The following is a 20,485-nucleotide window of genomic DNA, read 5'->3' as shown; positions in this document are numbered from 1 at the left end:
TGTTGGAGAGTTACAGGACATGAACATCAGAAAATGCAAGATGGATGGAAGGGAGGGAGGAGCTGGGGAGGGAGGAGAGGTGGAAAGAAAACAGCTTTAAATGCATTCTCCAAGTCACCAGCTGGCTTGGCTTGGAGAAGTGGTTTAAAGCAACAAATGCCTTCTTCCAAGCCAGCTGACAGGGCAGTGGAGACTTCAAGAGCCACACAATATGTGTGAAAGAGTCATATGTGGCTCCTGAGCTGCAGTGGCCACCCCTGTGTTGTCCTCTTTCACTAGGGTTTATTTATTATTTATGAAGAAGAAGAAGAAGAAGAAGAAGAAGAAGAAGAAGAAGAAGAAGAAGAAGAAGAAGAAGAAGAAGAAGAAGAAGAAGAAGAAGATGATGATGATGATATTGGATTTATATCCCGCCCTCCACTCCGAAGAGTCTCAGAGCGGCTCACAATCTCCTTTACCTTCCTCCCCCACAACAGACACCCTGTGAGGTGGGTGGGGCTGGAGAGGGCTCTCACAGCAGCTGCCCTTTCAAGGACAACCTCTGTCAGAGCTATGGCTGACCCAAGGCCATGCTAGCAGTGGAGGAGTGGGGAATCAAACCCGGTTCTCCCAGATAAGAGTCCACACACTTAACCACTACACCAAACTGTTCGATTTATATCCCGCCCTACCCCACCAAGGCGGGCTCAGGGCGGCTTACAATACAGAATGCTAACAATAAATCAGTTTAAAATACATCAATGATTATACAATAAAATACATAAAAATACATAAAACTCACATCAATATACTATGCTACCTCTTCCTTAAATCAATTCTTCAAGTATTCCAGTGTTCAATATTCTGATGTTCGTAAGTTTAAACTCCAACTCCAGGTTAGGAAATTCATGGAGATTTGGGGCTGGAGCCTAGGGAAGGTCAAGTTTTTGAGGCGAGGGATCTCAGTTGTATCTGATATGTTGTAATTCCAAGATATCTCCAGGCTCCACATGGAGGTTGGCAACTCTATCTTTCACCTCTTTATATATCCCTGATTTGAACTGAAGCAGTACATGCATGCAATCGACCTTTTATGGAGAAAAGATCTGCAATTGTTGACATACCTGCTGATGTCCAAAGAGTCAGAAGGTTTTCCCTATTTTTAATTTTAGAAGCTGAAGAAAGCTACAGTTTGAGGCAGCTCTTCTCTTTTCCCCTGAACAATAAAAAGCATTTGGGCATAATTTTGATTTTCTAAAAATTCTGCATGTTCCAAGTTGCAAATTCCTGGAGCTATGATAAAGGGGAAAAATCTAGAGAAAATATTCTTGTGATTGAGAATTACATGTAGTTTAGCTCTAAGAAAAATTGAATGCAGGCCACAAAGGGGGCATGAGGGGCCTGCAGGGGCACAGCCCCCTGACTTCAGGCTGGGGCCCTCTAAATTGGGGCCGCCAGTGGCTTGAGGGCTGGGAGGGTCCTTCCTCAGCTCCCCAGCCTCTTCCTCCCTCCCTTCCCCACCATTTCAATGCCTGGGAAGGGGTGGTGGAGCAGCCATGGCTTCCCATGCTATTTAAAGCCCCCCCCCATCAGCTGATCAGTGGGTAAAATGGTGCTGAAGGCTCCTGGTTCCTATGCCGGCTTTCCGGCGTGATTGCTATCCTTCATTAAGGATTTTATTAATGAAGGATTTTATTTTATTAAGCTGATAGAGGAATTTGACTGAGAACACAGAGTTAGTAACATTAGATGTGAGGGCTTTATCCACAAACAGTCCTCAGGACAAGGTATACCTTGTGGCTAAAAATATCTTGGATTCACAATCATCCTTTCCCTCCAACTTTTTTCCTTATAGCCTAGACTAAGATTGCCCATTTCCAGTTGGGGGGAGTTCTCCTGGAATGATAAATGATCTCTTCCCCTGTAGGAAATGGCAGCTTCAGGGCACAATTTCACAAGCTGGAGTTGGTAATCCTAGCCTAGACCCAGAAGTGTTTTAGTTTGCTTTCACTTTCTTTACAACTACAACAGTCTCACAGGTAACAATGAGTGCTATGCACAGCAATTCTAGATCAGCTTTTAATAATTAGGTGTACAATTTGATAATTTAGGATTTTAAAAAGCATTCTGAGAGATGCTATCTCAAATATCAATCCTTTTCAAAATTCAAGATATTTTAGACATACCAAGGGGAGAAAAGGTATCTGCTCTGACAGAGCTTTTAAAACTGAAGCAATAATTAACTAACAAGCAGATGCCTTAACAGATGTTTCACTAGTTATAACAGGACTCATTACTTGTATATTTCAAATGCAATACAGCATTAGAAGTGCAATACCTATAATAATGAAGCGTTATTTTAAAATCCAGTGCTCATATAATGTAAACTCTAGTTTGTCATTGCAATATTTATACCCTTTGATAGAACCCATTTTCAAGGTGCCTTACAAGATAACATCATAGATAACAATTCCCCTAAGGTAGTGGCCAAATGGAAAACTTTCATTGGCTTAGAAGGGCATCACGCCTCACTTAGCATCTCGCCTCCCACTGGCTGACTCCTCTGCCCCCACCTACTGCAGGCCCAGAAATGTTAAACAAACCACTACAACAGTCTTACCTCAGAGACAGCCCTATCTCCAACTTTTCTCTATGTCCTCTTTGTTAACTGGCCTCATAAAAAGCGTCACTGGCAACAGACCTCTGCCACCCCATCAATGCCCCACACAGATGGCCTACCAGCATACACAGCCTCTGATGGCCACAGAAATAGCCAGGGAGGCACCAGCATAATGTTAATAGGCAGCAAGGCCTGGCCCTACTGGGACTGTTTCCACCAAGGCCTCTTTCCTGTCACTCCCTGTCTCCTTCCTCTCCTCAGCCTTGACTCTAGTCAGAGGCTGCTGCTAGGCAACCAACTTTTGTCAGTAAAGGGAGAGGCCTCAGGTGAATAGAATGGCATACAGTCCACCCTTCAAAGCAGTTCTTTTCTCCAGGATGGAAAGAGAGATCTGTTATCTGGGGTTGAGTTGTGATCCCAGGAGATCTTCAGGTACCACCTGGAGGTTGGCTACTTTATGCCTGGCAGCACCCTTGGGGTAACTTGATGCCACCTGACTGCCATGACTGATGTCAGGAACAAACCCCTGACAGTTAGAGCTTGAGATGGCACTGCTGTTTGTTTTGCTGATATTATTATTCTTGCTCATTAATGATCCATTATTATCATGCCTTTATATGATGTATTAACTCTATATAGTGATTGTATCCATGAACACTAACCCCACTGCTTTTTTGCTATTTAGTATTGTATGTGTTGAGGGATGCTCCAGACCTGCAGGTGGAAGAGGAACACAGGGAGACAACACCTGGGTAAAACTGATAGGAACCAACTGAAATGGGAAGAGTATGTGAAATGTGATCTTGACTGGAAGTAACACTGAGACGTGGGAAAGAACTTTATATTAATTCAAAAGACTTTTTGCAGGTGCAGGAAAAGAGAAGCCATTATGTTGTAACATATAAGTGTCAAGGGTCTGCCAGTTCACTTCAGTCTTTCGAGACCTGGTCTTGCTATGCATGCCATTAATGTTTGCTTTGAGCCCCATCATTAAAAGCTTCTTTTGAACCAACCTAAGGAGCCTCATGATTGAACTTGGGCAAAACCTTACACTAGGCCTAGTTGCTTGCTCCTGTTCAGCAGCTTTAACTGTTGATTGTCTTCTTCTATGATGTAACCCACCTGAGCCTGTTCTATGGGAAGGGTGGGCAATAAATAAATAAATTTTGAAGGTGCCATTCATCTGCAGGCTGCTGGCTCCTTGGTCCTCTGGACCATTTGCAAGTAGCCCCTGGAGAATAACATCCATTTCCCTCAAGACTACATGGATATGCAATTGGGCCTTTTCAGCTCCTTAGTCCCTGGAGCCCTACAATAGTGTCTTCATTAGCCACACAACTGTGTCTTTGTGTGGGTGGGTGGGTTTGAGGGTGGGTGGGGAGGCTGAATCACAGTGCAGTTCAGCAATCTGGCAGCAGCACAGGTGGTTCTCATCCTGCTAATAATGGTGAAACATCTGCAGGCACAGATCTAAGGGTACATTGCCCTAGGCCTTGGAACATTCTGCCCCCAGCCAACAGCACACAAAATGCATGCAGGGTCAGCAGAATGTAGGGAGTATTCTGTCAGAAAACAGTTCAGTTACTCGGGTGAGGGTCAAACAGTGGAGGGACAAGACAGGTCAAGAGTAGGTTATGCAGACTCTTTAAACTAAATGGGGAACACTAGTCAGACCTAACATATTAACAGAATACAGTGGGGCTTGGTCTGTTCTGTTTGTTCATGGATACTTCAGGAGGCATTGACTGCTAGAAACAGGCCACCATCAGTTTTCACCTTGAACAGCCAGCTTTTGGTGCTGCAAGCAATGTTGGTCAATTTGAGGTGGTCTAGTAATACAAAGGCTTGGGAGGGCTGAGTGGATTCAGCAACCTCAAGCCAATTTGAGTATGCTAATGAAGGGAAACAGCAAGAGAAAGCCATGGAGAATGACTTTTGTAGTGGGCCATTTGCAAAAAGGATGGCCAGTTTCTCATTAGCAGTTATGAAGCTGAACATATGAAGCTGCCTTCATAAGCACAAATATTTAAATTATAGTCTGTAATATTAAAGAATGATAAAGTCTCAGTTTTCATATCTGCCCTTTTTCATTCATTAAAAAAACTAAAGAAAGTATATGTAACTTTCAACATTTTATTGAAAGATATATATTATTAATAGAGAAATGACAAAAACTAACCTGATTATAAAGTGCACATATATGTAATGCTGTATTTCCAGAGGCATTTTGTGCTCCCATATCTGCTCCATAAAACAGAAAATGTTCTAAATGCTGGACGTGGCCATATCGGCATGCCTATAAAGATTCAAAGTTCATATTTTAATCGCACCTCATAATTAAACATTGAATTATACATTTATTTATTCATTTATTGAGACTTTTATCCTGCCGTACCGCTCAAGCTGGCTCAGGGTGGCTTACATCATATCAAATCACAATAACACTTCCATAAAAGCATTAACTGTTAAAACATTCACTTAAATAAAAATTCAGAAACAGTAATTAAAACATAATAGCAGGTCAGTGACTAACTACACTCCCAAACTCCCGCAATACCACACCCATGCCAGGGAGAGCAATCAATCTGATGGTACAGGTCATAGGGTAGTCAGAACAAGAGATGCTGATGTTAATTGACATCTGCTGCCTCAACCCAAGGCCTGGTGGAACAGGCCGTGTAGAATTACAATAAATTCTGCAGGACCCTGATCTCAATTGGGAGCATGTTGCACCAGGCTGGGGCCAGGGCCAAGAAGGCCTTGGCCCTGGTTGAGGCAAGATGAATGTCTTTCAGGCCAGGGACTACTAAGAGTTGTTGGTCAGAAAAGCACAAGGCTTTGGGAGGCACATATGGGGACAGACAGTTCCATAGGTATGCAGGTCCATAGACATGGAAGATCTTAAAGGTTACTACCAGAAACTTGAATTTGCTCCAGTATTCACCCCTAGTTAACACCCCTAGTTTGGGAGAAGAGTCTGCAGGTCTAGAGAAGACTGCAAGAACCTAAAATAGAGATACACTGGACCAAGATATTAGTTTGGAGTGCTTGGGACTTGTTTTTTGAGACTTTTTTCTTTACCTTTTGGATGATGAAGTCTTTCTCTCTTTTTTGTACTATTCTTATGAGTATGCATGTGTTAACATCTACTCTACTTTATAAATGCTGTATTGGTTTAAGAAGATTGTTATTTTGTCACAGTCTGTTTTTTTTTGGGGGGGGGGGGCGGTTTGCTGGCTTTGTACTGTACAGACTGTGTTCCTTGCTTTTGGTGTGCTTTGCCCATACCATAAAGCATCTAGTAATGGAATACCTCTGTAATGGACTCAGGCAGCTAGCAATGATTGGCTGGGCCATAGCCAAGGTTACATGAATGTATCAAAATGCAAGAGGCTTGCAGCAAGAAAAAAAAATGCCTCTGAGGGGAGTCTGAGTTTTGGAACAGTTCAGTTCAGTCTAGGAACTGTGGAGTTCAGTCAGAGTACTGAAGCTGGTCAGTTTGTGAAAGAAAAACAACTGGAAAGGAACTGAGACAGCCTGTGAGCTGAGTTCCTTGGAAGACAGAACAGTTTCTTTCAGTGAGAGAGTTACTGGGAAGAAGGGGGCAATTTCTGTGAGGAGAAACTCTCTGAGCTCTGTCAGCACATCAGGGCAGACTCCTGGTCTAAATAAGAACAATCTAACACAAAAATACTGGGACTGGGTTCTTGTGGCTAGGAATGAATCCCAGGAGTCAGACTAGAAATCTAGCTGGGGTGGGACACACAGGATTGAGGGACTAGAAGAGCACTCAAAAGGTGTGATTTCTGAATGCTAGTGTATGAGTCTGAGAGAGTATTGATCTGGCTCAAGTCAGAAGTCCTCAGTGTGTATGGCAAAGTGTGTATGATCTTTTATTATTTTTATGATTTAAAGAAGCCCAAGCATAAGGCTATTCCAACTCGGCAAAGTGTTCCTAGTGCCAAGTAGGTACTGCCTGCCTGTCAAAAGGTTTTATATAGTTCGACTTCCAGGGGAGGAAAATGCCGAGTTGAGCTGTCTCTCATAATGGGAGCAGGCTGGAACTTCTGTTCGGGGTAGTGGAAGGCAAATTAATGCCTACTACCTACTTTTCTCAGTTAGAGAATAGTCCAAGACATGCACAGAAAACTTTAAGGAGATTTACCTTGGCTAAAAGGGAGCCCCGGAGGGGACTTCTTTGAGGCTTTCAGGGGTCTCAGGAGAAGTTGCATAATCATCATCTGCAGAAGTGCCCAGAGTCATTTATTTGACATAAGCTCATCAGGATCCTAACCTTCTTGGACATTGCTAAACATCTAAAGCTTTGAAAGACCAGTGGAAACTTGGATAATTGGAAGAAAAGGTACAGAAGATTATTTTTTTTTCATTCCTGAGCTATTTATAGTTTAAAGGGACAAAGTTAAAAGGTGGGAAAAGAAAATATAGAGAGCTTGGAAGAAGAGGGAAGGAAGAGGTGAAATTTGGATTTTATAAATATAAAGGACTGGGTTAAAAACTGCTAAAAAGTGAGAAGGAATTTATTGTTTTGTCTACTTGCAGTTTTGGAAGTAAAAGCAACATCATCATACTGGAACAGACCTGCAGCAGATCTGAGCAAGACAGGAAATACGTCAAGTATCGTGAGATCTCCTTGTGACTTTGTGGTAACAAAAAAAGGAAGTAGTGGAAAGAAAACCTACTTTAGGAATATATACCATTGATAAACATCAGCGGCCATTGCTGGGAGGCTAAATTATAAACATTGTTATAAAAAGAATTCGGGATAGTATAAATTGTTGGAATCAACTGAAAACAAGGTAAGAAGATAAGAAGTATTGGTCATATTATTTGTGTGGTCCTCAGAAATTTTTATAAGGGAAAAGAAATTGCAAGAAGTAATAAAAAGTTGCGTCTGCCATTTGGGAAAATTTAAAAACTTTAAAAATAAATATCTGGACTTTGGGAGCTCAGAGGACAGCGAAATTGGGCTTGCCGTAAAGGGCAAGTCCTACTCTTTTGAATCTGATAGTCAAAATGAAAATTGGTGAGATCTAAAATTTCGTTGTTTTTTGAAGGGTTTAAAAGTTTTAAAAATTTATATCTTGGTCTAGGAAGCTCTGAGGAAGGTGAAACTAAGTTTATTATAAAAAGCAAGCCCTAATCTTTTAAACCTGACAGTTAAATCTGAAAACTGTGAGGTTAAAATTTTTGGTGTTTTTAAATGTCTGAAGCCAAGCAGCCTTAAACAAGGGCTCTTTCATTGGAGAAGATGCAGGAACAATTGGACGCGATGGAAGGCAGAATGATGAGAGAGGTAAGGAAGATGATAGATGAATCGAAAGAAGAAATTATTGCAGAGATTAAAAAGGATATGGAAGATCTCAGAAAGGAAATGGGGGAAACATCTAAGAAAGTGCAGGAAGTAGAAGGAAAAATGAAAGTATATGATTCCACCTTGTTGAAAATTCAAGAAAAAGTGACAATCCATGACTGCAAATTGATGGAAACTCAGATACGTCTGAGAGGAGTACCTGAAGTGGAGGATGGTGACTTGAAAGGATATATAATAAAAATAATTGCAGAATTTTTAGATGAAGATCCTGAAGAGACTAAAAATATGTATGACTATATGTACAGAGTGAATTCACTTTTTGCCAAGAAAAATAATCTACCAAGAGATGTTGTTATAAGATATATAACAAAGGAAATGGTGGGAAGGATCATGAATAAAAATTTTGAAAAGGCACTGATAGTGGGAGGCAGTAAAGTGAGAATCATGAAGGAGTTGCCAAGGCAAGTGATAAATGATAGGAGAACATACATTATTAATTTTAAGGTTTTATCTGTTTTATCTGTTTTAAATATTTAACCCTTTACATGCCTAAATATTGTTTAATTTTTATGTTGGATTCATTATTGGAAGCCGCCCTGAGCCATTCGTGGGAAGGGCGGGATATAAATTCTAAATAAATAAATAAATAAATAAATAAATAATAGATATAAAAAGCTGACAGAAAAATTGAGGGACAATGGCACGAGGTTCAGATGGATTATACCTGAAAGTTTGAGCTTTGAACTCCAGGGGAAAAGAGTCACACTTACAAATGCTCAGGAGTTGCGTAGATTTTTTGAAGAAAATAAAGAATTTGCACCATGATGGATTACAAGTTATTGTCTTGGAATGTTAATGGACTAAATTCACCACAAAAAAAGAAGGGCAACATTTCATTGGATTAAGAAACAAAACTGTAATATAATATGTTTGCAAGAAGTACATATTAAACAAAAGGATTATAAATTTTTATGGAATAAACAATTGGGAGTAGAATTTTTTTCACTAGCTGAACAGAAGAAAAGAGGAGTGGTTTTATATATCAAACAAGAATTGGAGCCAAAATTAGTGTTTAAAGATAAGGACGGAAGATTTGTAGCAGTGGAGACAATATTAAATGGGAAAAAAAGTTGTTATTGGGATTGTATGCGCCTAATGGTGCAAAGGATGCTTTTTTCAAAGACATTACACAACAATTTGATAAACTGACCTATGATCAAGTATTGTTAATGGGAGGCTTCAATGGAACAGTTAAGAACTCATTGGATAGATCTGGAGGGGAAAAAATGATGGGAAAGAAGGGAAATTGCCAAAGTCTTTCTTTGAATTGGCTAAACAAGAAAATTTAGAAGATATATGGAGGAAATTTAATCCTGAAGTGCTGGACTATACTTTTATTTTAGCAAGACACAAAACTTTTTCTAGAACTGACATGCTGTGGGGAACTAAAGACTTAAGTCTTATAACAAAGAAGATAGAGATTTTACCTAAAATAGGGGCTGACCATAACCCAATAATGTGGATTACAAAATTGTCAAAGAAGGTGAGAAGATGGAGACTGAATGAAGATTTGCTACAGAATAAAGAAACAGTGACATATCTAGAAAATGAAACTAAAGCCCTTTTCCAAGTGAATGATAAAGAAGATATTGATTTTCAGACGGTCTGGGATGCTTATAAAGCAGTAATGAGAGGAGTGTTGATTACTTTGAATAATAAAGACAAGAGAAGAAAAGAAAAACTGTTGTTAGACATTCAAAATGAAATAAAGAAAAAGGAAGGGGAGTTGAGAAAAAGACCAGGGAAAAAGCAAATTTTAAGGGAAATTACAATACTACAAACTCAATTGAGACATTTGTTGAATAAAGAAGTGGAGTAGAGTTTGAAAAGACTTCAGCAGAAATCCTTTGAGGGAGCAAATAAACCGGGAAAGTATTTGGCTTGGCAATTGAAGAAAAATAGAGAAAATAGAATTATTAACAGAATTGTGGTAGATGGAAGAAAAGTGGTTACTCAAGAGGGAATAAAAAGAGAATTTTTCAAGTACTATGCCAAACTGTTTAAAGGTGTTAAAATAAAGAAAGAGAAAGTGGATGAATATTTACAAAAGTTAAAAATAGAACCTCTAACTGAAAATATGAGAAAAGTTTTGAATGATCCAATTGAAAAGATAGAAATTGAAGCAGCAATCAACGCAATGAAAAATGGAAAAGCTCCTGGGCCAGATGGATATACAGCTAAATATTTTAAAAACTTTTAAGGAAGAATTAATACCAAAATTGCAGAAGTTGATGAATATAATAAGAATAAAAGGGAAAGTACCAAATACATGGAAAGAAGCTGTTATTTCGTTGATAGCTAAAGAAGATAGAGATGCCATGAATTATCCAATTGAAAAGATAGAAATTGAAGCAGCAATCAACACAATGAAAAATGAAAAAGCTCCTGGGCCAGATGGATATACAGCTAAATATTTTAAAAACTTTTAAGGAAGAATTAATACCAAAATTGCAGAAGTTGATGAATATAATAAGAATAAAAGGGAAAGTACCAAATACATGGAAAGAAGCTGTTATTTCGTTGATAGCTAAAGAAGATAGAGATGCCATGAATGTAAAAAATTACAGACCAATTTCGTTATTAAATAATGACTATAAAATATTTACAAGAATCTTGGCAGAACGGCTTAAACAACATTTGATAAATTTTATAAAGGAAGATCAAGCAGGGTTTCTTCACAAAAGACAAATAAGAGACAATATTAGGACTGTTGTAAATATTGTAGAATATTATGAAAGACATCCAGAAAAAGAAGTAGCATTATTCTTTGCAGATGCAGAGAAAGCATTTGACAATTTAAGCTAGGATTTTATGTTCGCAGTAATGGAAAAAATGGAGTTGGGAGAAAGTTTTATAAGAATGATAAAAGCAATATACTCCAAACAAAAGGCAAGGTTGTGTGTTAAAGCAGATCTTACAGAAGAAATGAAAATTAGCAAAGGTACTAGACAAGGTTGTTCGCTTTCACCACTGTTGTTTGTAATGACTCTTGAAATTTTATTGATGCAGATCCAAGAAGAAAAAGATATACAAGGTTTACGAATAAAAGGATGTACTTACAAATACAGAGCGTTTGCTGATGATATGTTTATAAATGAAAACCCCATACAAGTTACACCTTTGCTGTTAATTAAAATACAAGAATATGGGGAGTTGGCGGGACTCTCTATAAATAGAGAAAAATCTAAAATTCTGTGTAAAAATATGCAGAGGAATAGACAACAAGAATTACAGAGACTAACGGGTTGTGAAGTTACCTCTAAGGTAAAGTATTTAGGGGTGGAGATAACAATGAAAAATATTGATCTGTTTAAAAATAATTACGAGAAGTTATGGCATAAAATGGATGAAGATATGCTAAAATGGAATAAGCTTAATCTGTCATTGCTGGGCAGAATAGCTGCAATTAAAATGAATATTCTACCAAGGATAATGTATTTGTTCCAAACTATTCCTATTGTGAAGGATGCCAAACAATTTGATAAATGGCGTAAAAAAATTTCAGAATTTGTGTGGGCTGGGAAGAAGCCAAGGATTAAAATGAAAATTCTGTCAGATACAAAAGAGAGAGGCGGATTTCAATTACCAGATTTGAAATTATATCATAAAGCAGTTTGCTTAGTGTGGATGAAAGAATGGATAACGCTGTTAAACAAAAAACTTCTAGTGTTGGAAGGTCAAGGAAATAAATTTGGCTGGCACGCATATTTGTATTATGGAAAAAAGAGGATGGATGGTCTTTTCTCTCACCATTATATAAGAAGCAATTTATTAAATACATGGACAAAATACAAGAAATATGGAGATGAGAGAAGACCTTTATGGATAGTGCCAGCTGAAGTAATAAAGATAACGGCTGAGATAGGTGAAGAAAAGTGGCTGTCATATAATCAATTGTTAAAAATACAAAGTGGAAAAATAGAACTGAAAACTGCTGAAAAATTGAGTCACAAATATGATTGGTTTCAAATGCAACAAATAAAGAGCTTGGTAGAGAATGACATTAAAACTGAAGGAATAAGGAAAGAGCAAACAGAAATGGAAAAAGTTCTGCTTGGAGACAATGATAAACTAATTTGAAAAGTATACAAATTACTTTTACAATGGTCTACAGAAGATGAAGTAATGAAATCTCAAATGATTAAATGGTCAATTAATGTAAATAAAGAAATAAAGATGGAATGTTGGGAATATCTGTGGAAGAACTTTATGAAACTCGCAACATGTCAAAGTAGTAAAGAAAATTGTTTTAAGATGATGTATAGATGGTATATAACTCCTAAAAAATTGGCAAAGATGAATAATAAGATGCCAGACAGATGTTGGAAATGTAAAAAGCATGAAGGTTCTTTCTACCATATGTGGTGGACTTGTGAAAGACTAAAATGTTTTGGCAGATGATTCAGCAAGAGATTTCTAAGATCTTGGGATATGAATTTAACAAAGTTGCAGAGACTTTTCTGTTGGGACTACAAATGGAAACATTTCCAAAAGAAGATAGAACTTTAATCTGGTACTTGCTCTCAGCTGATAGGACATTGTATGCACAGTTGTGGAAGCAAGAAAAAATACCAGAAAAATGGGATTGGATTATAAAAGTTATGACATGGAGTGAAATGGACAAATTAACAAGAATATTAAGAGATTATGATTTGGAAGTTTTTAAGATGGAGTGGAAGAAGTTCAGAAGATACGTAGAAAAAGAGTGGAAAATAAAAGGACATTGGACAATTTTTGATAATGATTAAGTTTTAAAAGAAGAATATAACTTTTGGTTTTTTTAATAATTAAGCGTACCTTTAATATTTGGGTTTTTTTAAGTAAATAACACTGGCGGGGGTCAAATAACAGGGGAGGGGTGGTGGAAAAGTAAGATATGGGGTAGATAAATTTTTCTTTTTAAGTTGTAAAATATTGATATAGATTTGCTACCATACGTTACCAATAAAATTGAAAAAGTTTTATATAGTTCTACAGCCTGCCTGTTTATATATTTTTGATATTTTTAAACTCTCTCAGCCTGACAAATCTCTGGAGCTTAGAGATGGTTTATTTTGAATTTCTACCTGCCAACTGATTTGCCTTTTAATTAGCCTAATTAATATTTATTTTACCTCCTCCCTTGCCTTTTGTGATCCAATAAATATTCTTTGCGGTTTTGAAAATGTCTAGTGCCCAGTTTTTATATTTTCTGATAGGATTTCAGTCTGTCTGCTTAAGGTACTGGGGGAAGGTGACAGCAAAAATTTTATAGTGGTCACCCTCCCAAGCTGACCCTGACTGGTTCCTCACAACTCCTTTCAAAGATTTTGTGAAACTTTAACATGGAGTACTGTGTTAGGGTCAATGTACACATAATTCTTTGTATAGCAAGATGAGCATTATGAAATACTATGAGTAAGGCCCATTGTAAAAAAAAAAATACAATGGACTCTAGAAGGAGGCTCTAGACAAGCGCCCGCCACCCTTGCTGTCTTCCCACCCAACCAAATGAAGGCATTAACTCCTCCCCCCACCTCAAGGGGAGCTGATCTCTGGCATTTGGAGAGTAGTTGTGATTCTGAGTGATCTCCAGTCCTCACATGGAGACAGGCAACAGTGGTTCCCCAAGAGGAAATGCCTCTACCTCAGAGACCTGTAGTGATACCTTAGAAATCTCCCACCAACCTGGAAAGGTATCACTAAAGGCCACTGGGTGAGTACCCCCCCAGACTTGCTATCTTCCCACCCACCAAAGTGAAGGCATTCACTGCCCCCCCAAGGGGAGTTGATGCCATCTAGAGAGCAGTTGTGATTCTGAGTGATCTCCAGGCCCTACCCCTTAAATCTCCAGGAATTTCCTAACCTGGAGTTGGCAACCCTGCAGCCCCTACATAGGAAAAAGACAGTCTTTCTTCACAGAGTGAGGGGGGGACCAAAACAGCTTACATCATTCTCCTCATTCCTCTTCCCAGTTTGATCTGAACAACAACCCTGAGAGGCTTACCTATCTCCTTCCCAGGCAACCATCCTGAGGCGAAGCTGAGGGGAGGAGGGAGGCAGGGAGTGATAGGAAAGAGGCAGGAAAGACAGTAAAGGTGGGACCTCTGAGGTGCTGCCAGGTTCCCTGCCTATTCCCAGTCTTTGGAGACTGAGTACTCCGAGGCTGTCTGTGTGGTCCATTGATAGGGCCTTTTGTGAGGCCACAGTAGCTCTGTAGCCCTTTCTGAGGCCAGTTGACAGAAAAAAGTTGGAGATGTGGCTGTCTCTGAGGTAAGACTGCTTTTGACAGTTCGTTCAACATTCCTGGGCCAGCAGGAGGAGGTGGAAGAGTCAGCCAATGGGAGGCCAGAGATGGTGACCGATGTGTGATGGGACAATAGTGTGTTCCCTCAGTAACTGCCAGATCTAAGGTTGATTGCATTTTACTTACAGAATCAGCTTTGCTAGCTAGCAACAGCCACTTGGGCAGGAGAGAGGAGCAGACTCAACCAATGGCATATAAATATTCTTGACTGATAGTGTGAGGGGCCAAAGGCTTGTATTGTACAGTCCCACTAAGCCCCAATGAATCACAATGGTCAGATCTGTCACCACAGTAGGGCTTTCATTATCTTCTATCATTTAAATGTGGACTCAAAAAGCATATCATATCCCAACACTTGTCCTTAAAACATTTAAAACAAACAGTAAAAAAACAGAGGCAATTTTCATGGTTCCTTTTGTTGACAAAACTTGTGAAAGCATGCTTTTTGTCTACTAATTTCTATTTTCAAAATAACTCTTTGGTAAATCAGATGATACAGGAGAGATAAATACCCTGAACATCAATAAACTGAACTGAAATAAAATGTTAAATCATTCTAAAGAGACCACTTTAAAAGAATGGTAAAATGTCAAAAACTTTTATATTTGACATGATGGTGAAAAACCAATATTAACCTACCAGGCAACAAGATATCTGAAAGAATTCCTCTGAAAAAGAAACACAATCGCTGCATTATACTTTCCCCAAAAAGACACAAAAGCTCATTTTTAAAACAAAAAATGCATATGTATACAAGCTTTTGTGTGTTTTTGCAGTCATTCCTGCTATGGATAGAGATATACGACAGAAACAGATATAGAAAAACCTCTAACTGATATTATTTGAGTGGCCATCTGTGCATTCAATCTGGTAGGTTTAGTATCTGCCAAGAGATTTGACTATTGTTATGTATTGAACATAAGTTAGCTGGCCACATGGCAATCACTACTGAAGGCGACCCCCTGGGTCCCCGGATGGAGCTCGCCTTTCGCTCCGCCCATCAAGATCTGTGGCGGGAAGTTTGACCGACCAGGATTGGCCTGGTCGGACGAGGGAGCTGTTCTGGGTACTGTATATAAGCGGGGCCCGGCCCACGTGTTCCCTCTCTTGTAATGTGCTACGGAATAAAGTATGTTGCCTTCAAACCATCTCGGTTCTCAGTACATTACAGTGGCGACGAGGGTGGGATGCTAGCTAGCCCATTCCAGAGGGGCTTCTCAGATCCAGCCGGAGACGTCGAAGGCAAGTGGTTGTAGACCGATGCGCCTGCCGCAGCCACCACGGCTAACCAAAGCGGAACCACGGGCCGGCTCGAATTCAACCCCACTACCCCAGAGAGGTGGGAGACCTACACGGAGCGGGTTGTGTGCTGCCTGCGAGCGAACAGGATAACGGAGGACAGCCTGAAGAGGGACGTCCTCCTGAGCGTCTGCGGAGAGGCCACATTCAAGATCGCAAAGGGTCTCTTGGCCCCCGCAAGGATCACGGAGAAGACCTACGAGGAGATAATCAGACTCCTCACTGGGCACTTCTTGCTCCAACCCTCACTCGTCGCCCGCAGGATCCTCTTCCACAAGAGGGATCAAGAGGCAGGAGAATCGGCAGCGGACTAGCTGGCTGCCCTCCGCCAAGTCACGGGCAACTGCAGCTACAAAAAGCTGGAAGAGACCCTGAGGGACCGTTTTGCTTGGGGCCTGAGGGACGAAAGATTGCAACAGAAGCTCTTCGCAAGGGAAGAGCTCACCCTCCAGAGCGCCTTCAACGAGGCCATTGCATTCGAGCGGACCACAAAGACCTTCCCCAAAACGAGGGCCGAGGCCGTCCATCAGGAAGAGATGGGCCCCAGCCAACCACACAAGGAAGAGGCACTCCAGCTACGCCGCCAGACGGGGACGGGCCCTCGAGTGCCCCAGCGACCCCGAGTGACCAAGTGCGCCAGCTGTGGAGACCAACACGAGTGACGGGACTGCCCCTACCGCAACGTGGTCTGCAGAAGCTGCGGCAAGATGGGCCACATCGTGAGGGCCTGCAGGGCCAAGAGCACCCACCGCCGCCAGGCCACCCACCAGGAATCGACCGAGGACCACTCGATTGCCTCAACCTCCGTGCAGGTAATGAACTTGCCCAACGATACCCCCCAAAAGGTCAAGGTTTCAGTCAGGATCGAGGGCAACCCCTGCCTGATGGAACTGGACTTGGGTTCCTTCAACTCCATAATTTCGGAGAAATCCTTAAGGAAACTGTGCCCATGTGGCCTGCCTAGACTGCAACCGGCAAGCTTCCTGCTTCGGGACTTCCAAAAAAATCCCGTGGAAATCCTGGGGTGGGCAACGGTGGGGGTGGAGTACAACGGGTTTAGGGATAAACTCGACATCTTGGTGGTTAAAAGGAGTCAGCTCACCACCTCGTTGGGCCTGGCCTGGTTTCGGCCGCTAGGAATAAAGAACATGGGGGTGCAACAGCTGGGGATGTGGGGATTCGAAAATGTGTGCTGGGAGTTCCCGGAGGTGTTTGACGGGGCCCTGGGGTGCTACAAGGGCCCTCCCATTTCCTTACCCCTGGATCCCCACGTGCGACCCGTAAGGCTGAAGGCCAGGCGGGTTCCATTCGCTCTGAAACCGAAAATCGAAGCATATCTAGACCGCCTCACAGCCCAGGGAGTGCTGGAGCCCATGGCCTACGCCACGTGGGAAACCCCAATAGTAACCCCGGTGAAGCCGAACGGGGAGGTGCGCATATGTGCCGATTACAAGTGCACCATTAACAAGGTGCTACAGGACAACCCCTACCCCGTTCCAGTAATCAGCCACATTCTGGCAGCACCAGCAGGGTCCAAAATCTTTGGAAAACTTGACTTGGCCCAGGTTTACCAGCAGCTGCCAGTGGATGCCGCCACGGCAGAAGCGCAAACCATAGTAACCCACAGGAGGGCGTTTAAGGTGCGGCAGTTGCAGTTCGGGGTGAGCATAGCCCCGGGGATGTTTCAGAGCCTGATGGATTCTCTACTCAAAGAGTTTCCTGGGGTGCAACCGTTTTTTGACAACGTTTTGATCGCCACACCGGACGCGGAGGAATTCAGCAACTGGCTGCGAGAAGTCCTCCACCATTTCCAAGAGGCCAGTCTGAAAGTCAAGCGTGAAAAATGTTCCCTTGGGGTACCGAGGGTGGAGTTTCTGGGGTTTGCGGTGGATGCTGCGGGGATCCACCCAACGCCGGACAAAACCAGGGCCATAGTGGAAGCTCCCACCCCCAAGAGCAAGGCGGAGCTACAGAGTTTCTTGTGGTTATTAAATTTCTATCATTCGTTCTAACCCCACAAAGCCGCCTTAGCAGAACCCCTCCACAGACTCCTAGACAAAAATGCCCTGTGGGTCTGGGGAAAGAAGCAGGACGCAGCGTTCCAAGCAGTCAAAGGGCTGCTCGTATCCAACAATGTGCTCCACCATTTTGATGAGAGCCTACCAGTGATCTTAGCATGTGACGCGTCACCATACGGGGTGGGCGCCATCCTGGGTCACCAACTCCCAGACGGGAGGAAGGTCCCGGTAGCCTACTACTCGAGGACCCTGACCCCAGCAGAGCGGAACTATGCCCAAATAGATAAAGAGGCCTTAGCGATCGTGGCAGGGGTGCACAAGTTTAACGACTACCTGTACGGGAGACGTTTCACCATAGCCACAGACCACAAACTGCTCCTGGGTCTCCTAGCCCCGGACCGCCAAACGCTCCAGATTCTTTCACAGCGCTTTTTGCGGTGGAATCAGTTTCTCAATTCCTACACATATGCCCTGGTCCACTGGCCGGGCAAGGTGATGGGACACGCAGATGCCCTCAGCCACCTACCGCTGCCCTTCATAGACCCCGACCCAGCCCCAGCCCACCATGTAATGCTCATCGAAACGCTGCCAGAGAGACCCCTACACGCAGCTGAGGTAGCGAAAGCCACGGGGCGAGACAAAGTACTCGCGTGGGTCCTCGACTGGGTGGTGAGGGGCTGGCCAGAGGGCAAACAGGGCGAAGAGTTCAGGGCATACACAACAAGCAAGGAAGAACTATCCGCGTACAAGGGGTGTTTGCTATGGGGGAGCAGGGTGGTGGTCCCCCCCCCGCTGCAGAAGCAAGTGCTGAGGGGCCCTTCATGAAACGCATCCAGGAATTGTACGGATGAAGGCCTTAGCACGCAGCTATGTGTGGTGGTCGGGGATGGACGAGGAAATAGAGGGGTGGGTCCGGCAGTGCAAAACTTACCAGGAGTCACGACCCAAACCGCCCAGCGCCCCCGCTCAACGCTGAGAAGCACACAGGAAGCTGTGGTCTAGATTACACATCGACTTTGCAGGGCCCTTTCAGGGCCAAACATTCTTCATCTTGTTGGATGCATACACCAAGTGGTTGGAAGTCATCCAGGTAGCTTCAACCTCAACAGCGGCGGCAATCCGGGTGCTATGACGGGCCCTGAGCACACACGGCATTCCGGACACCATAGTCTCGGACAATGGAACCGCTTTCACCTCCCGAGAATTCCGGGAGTTCATGCAGAGATACCTGATACAACACATTAGGTTCGCCCCCTTCCATCCAGCCACCAACGGCCAAGCTGAGCGGATGGTGCGCACCACAAAGGAAGCACTGGGCCACATTGTGCAGGGGGACAGGGACCACCGCCTAGCCGCCTTCCTATTCGATAATAGGATAACTCCCAACCCAGTCATGGGGGTAAGCCCAGCCGAGCTTTTAATGGGACACTAGATTAGATAGGCTGCACCCTGATCGAGCCACCAACATTTGCAATTCCCCGGAGATCAGAGAAGCAGCCAGAGGATTTTTCCCAGGGGATCCAGTATACGCTAGGAACTATGGGTGCGGCCCCGAATGGGTAGAAGGCCAGGTGCTGCACGTAATAGGGTCCCGCCATTACGAGGTGTCCACAGTGGGAGGCAATGTATTGCGGAGGCATATAGACCAAATACGTCGCCGCACATTGCTGGAAGAACCGGCCGCAATACGGAGCAAAGAGGAGCTCATAGCCGCGCCCCCACAGAGATCTACCCCAACACCGCTGACTGCTCCAACCAATCGGGAGGTAGAGCCCAACCGTAGCGAGGGCGACTCCCAGGGAACAGGGACACCAGACGCGTTGCAAGGTGCAGACAACCCCAGACTGGCGGTGCCCCCATGAGGGGAAACCGTCGCCCCGTCTGCGGCAGTGGCCGTGGCCCCGGCAGCTCCGGTGACTGCTCCGACTCCACCAGCCATCCCAAGGCGGTCTACCCGGGAGCGCCCGGCCCCCGTGTACTTGCGGGACTATGTGTCCTGAGCTAGGGGGGAGGAGTGTTATGTATTGAACATAAGTTACCCGGCCGCATGGCGATCGCTACTGAAGGCAACCCCCTGGGTCCCCGGATGGAGCTCGCCATTCGCTCCGCCCATCAAGATCTGTGGCAGGAAGTTTGACTGACCAGGATTGGCCTGGTCGGATGAGGGGGCTGTTCCAGGTACTGTATATAAGCGGGCCCCGGCCCGCGTGTTCCCTCTCTTGTAATGTGCTACGGAATAAAGTATGTTGCCTTCAAACCATCTCGGTTCTCAGTACAATACAACTATGAAACTTGTTAGGAAAAAGTCTTCTCCCACAGAAACATAGCTTTGGCTGCAGTTATCCAAGAGGAGGTGGTTGGTGGGGGGATCATGTTTTCCAAAATGATATGCTGCAGTAAGATCAAATACCTGTTGAGGGGAAGGAGGGCTAGTTCTGAGAATTCATAGGTGACCAGTCAAAGAATTACCTGTTGAGGGGAAGATGGGCTGTTAAATCAACCTGGTCTTTTGCATCAGATCTATGGGTTAGGGCCAGCAAGCTGATCTACCTGGAGGAAGGTACAAGTCTATCAGGAATAAAAGAATGTTAAGCACCACTCTGATGTGTCATTTATAAACTAGGCAACAGAATTTGTCTTGCTTGTGCTTGACTTGTCTTGCTGACAACTTCCTTTTCCAGAAAGTGAAGAAGGAAACAAGGGGATCTGCTATCTTGGACTTGATTCTCACCAACAAGGAAGAATTGATTGAAGAAGTGGAAATAGTGGGCACCCTGGGCAGTAGTGACCATGGGAAGAGAAAAGCTATACGTAGTCAGACTTATAGGTTGGACTTCAGAAAGGCAAACTTCAACAAACTTAGAACTATGCTGCGTAAACTCCCATGGTCA

The 20,485-nt window shown here is 43.1% G+C and overlaps 1 protein-coding gene across 2 annotated transcripts in view; it reads right to left on the bottom strand.

Moving 5' to 3' along the window:
- Positions 1–20,485, bottom strand: part of SHANK2 (SH3 and multiple ankyrin repeat domains 2) — an 811,137-nt gene that overhangs the window by 701,636 nt on the left and 89,016 nt on the right. For both annotated transcript variants that reach the window (XM_060263196.1, XM_060263197.1), the window contains exon 8: positions 4,779–4,895. In XM_060263196.1, coding sequence (XP_060119179.1) covers positions 4,779–4,895 — 117 coding nt within the window. The remainder of the gene's footprint in view (positions 1–4,778; positions 4,896–20,485) is intronic.

Source organism: Heteronotia binoei, chromosome 21, assembly GCF_032191835.1.
Source record: "Heteronotia binoei isolate CCM8104 ecotype False Entrance Well chromosome 21, APGP_CSIRO_Hbin_v1, whole genome shotgun sequence".
In the NCBI taxonomy this organism is placed as follows: domain Eukaryota; kingdom Metazoa; phylum Chordata; class Lepidosauria; order Squamata; family Gekkonidae; genus Heteronotia; species Heteronotia binoei.
The sequence above is the reverse complement of the archived record's forward strand: the minus strand, read 5'-3'. Positions and strand labels throughout refer to the sequence as shown.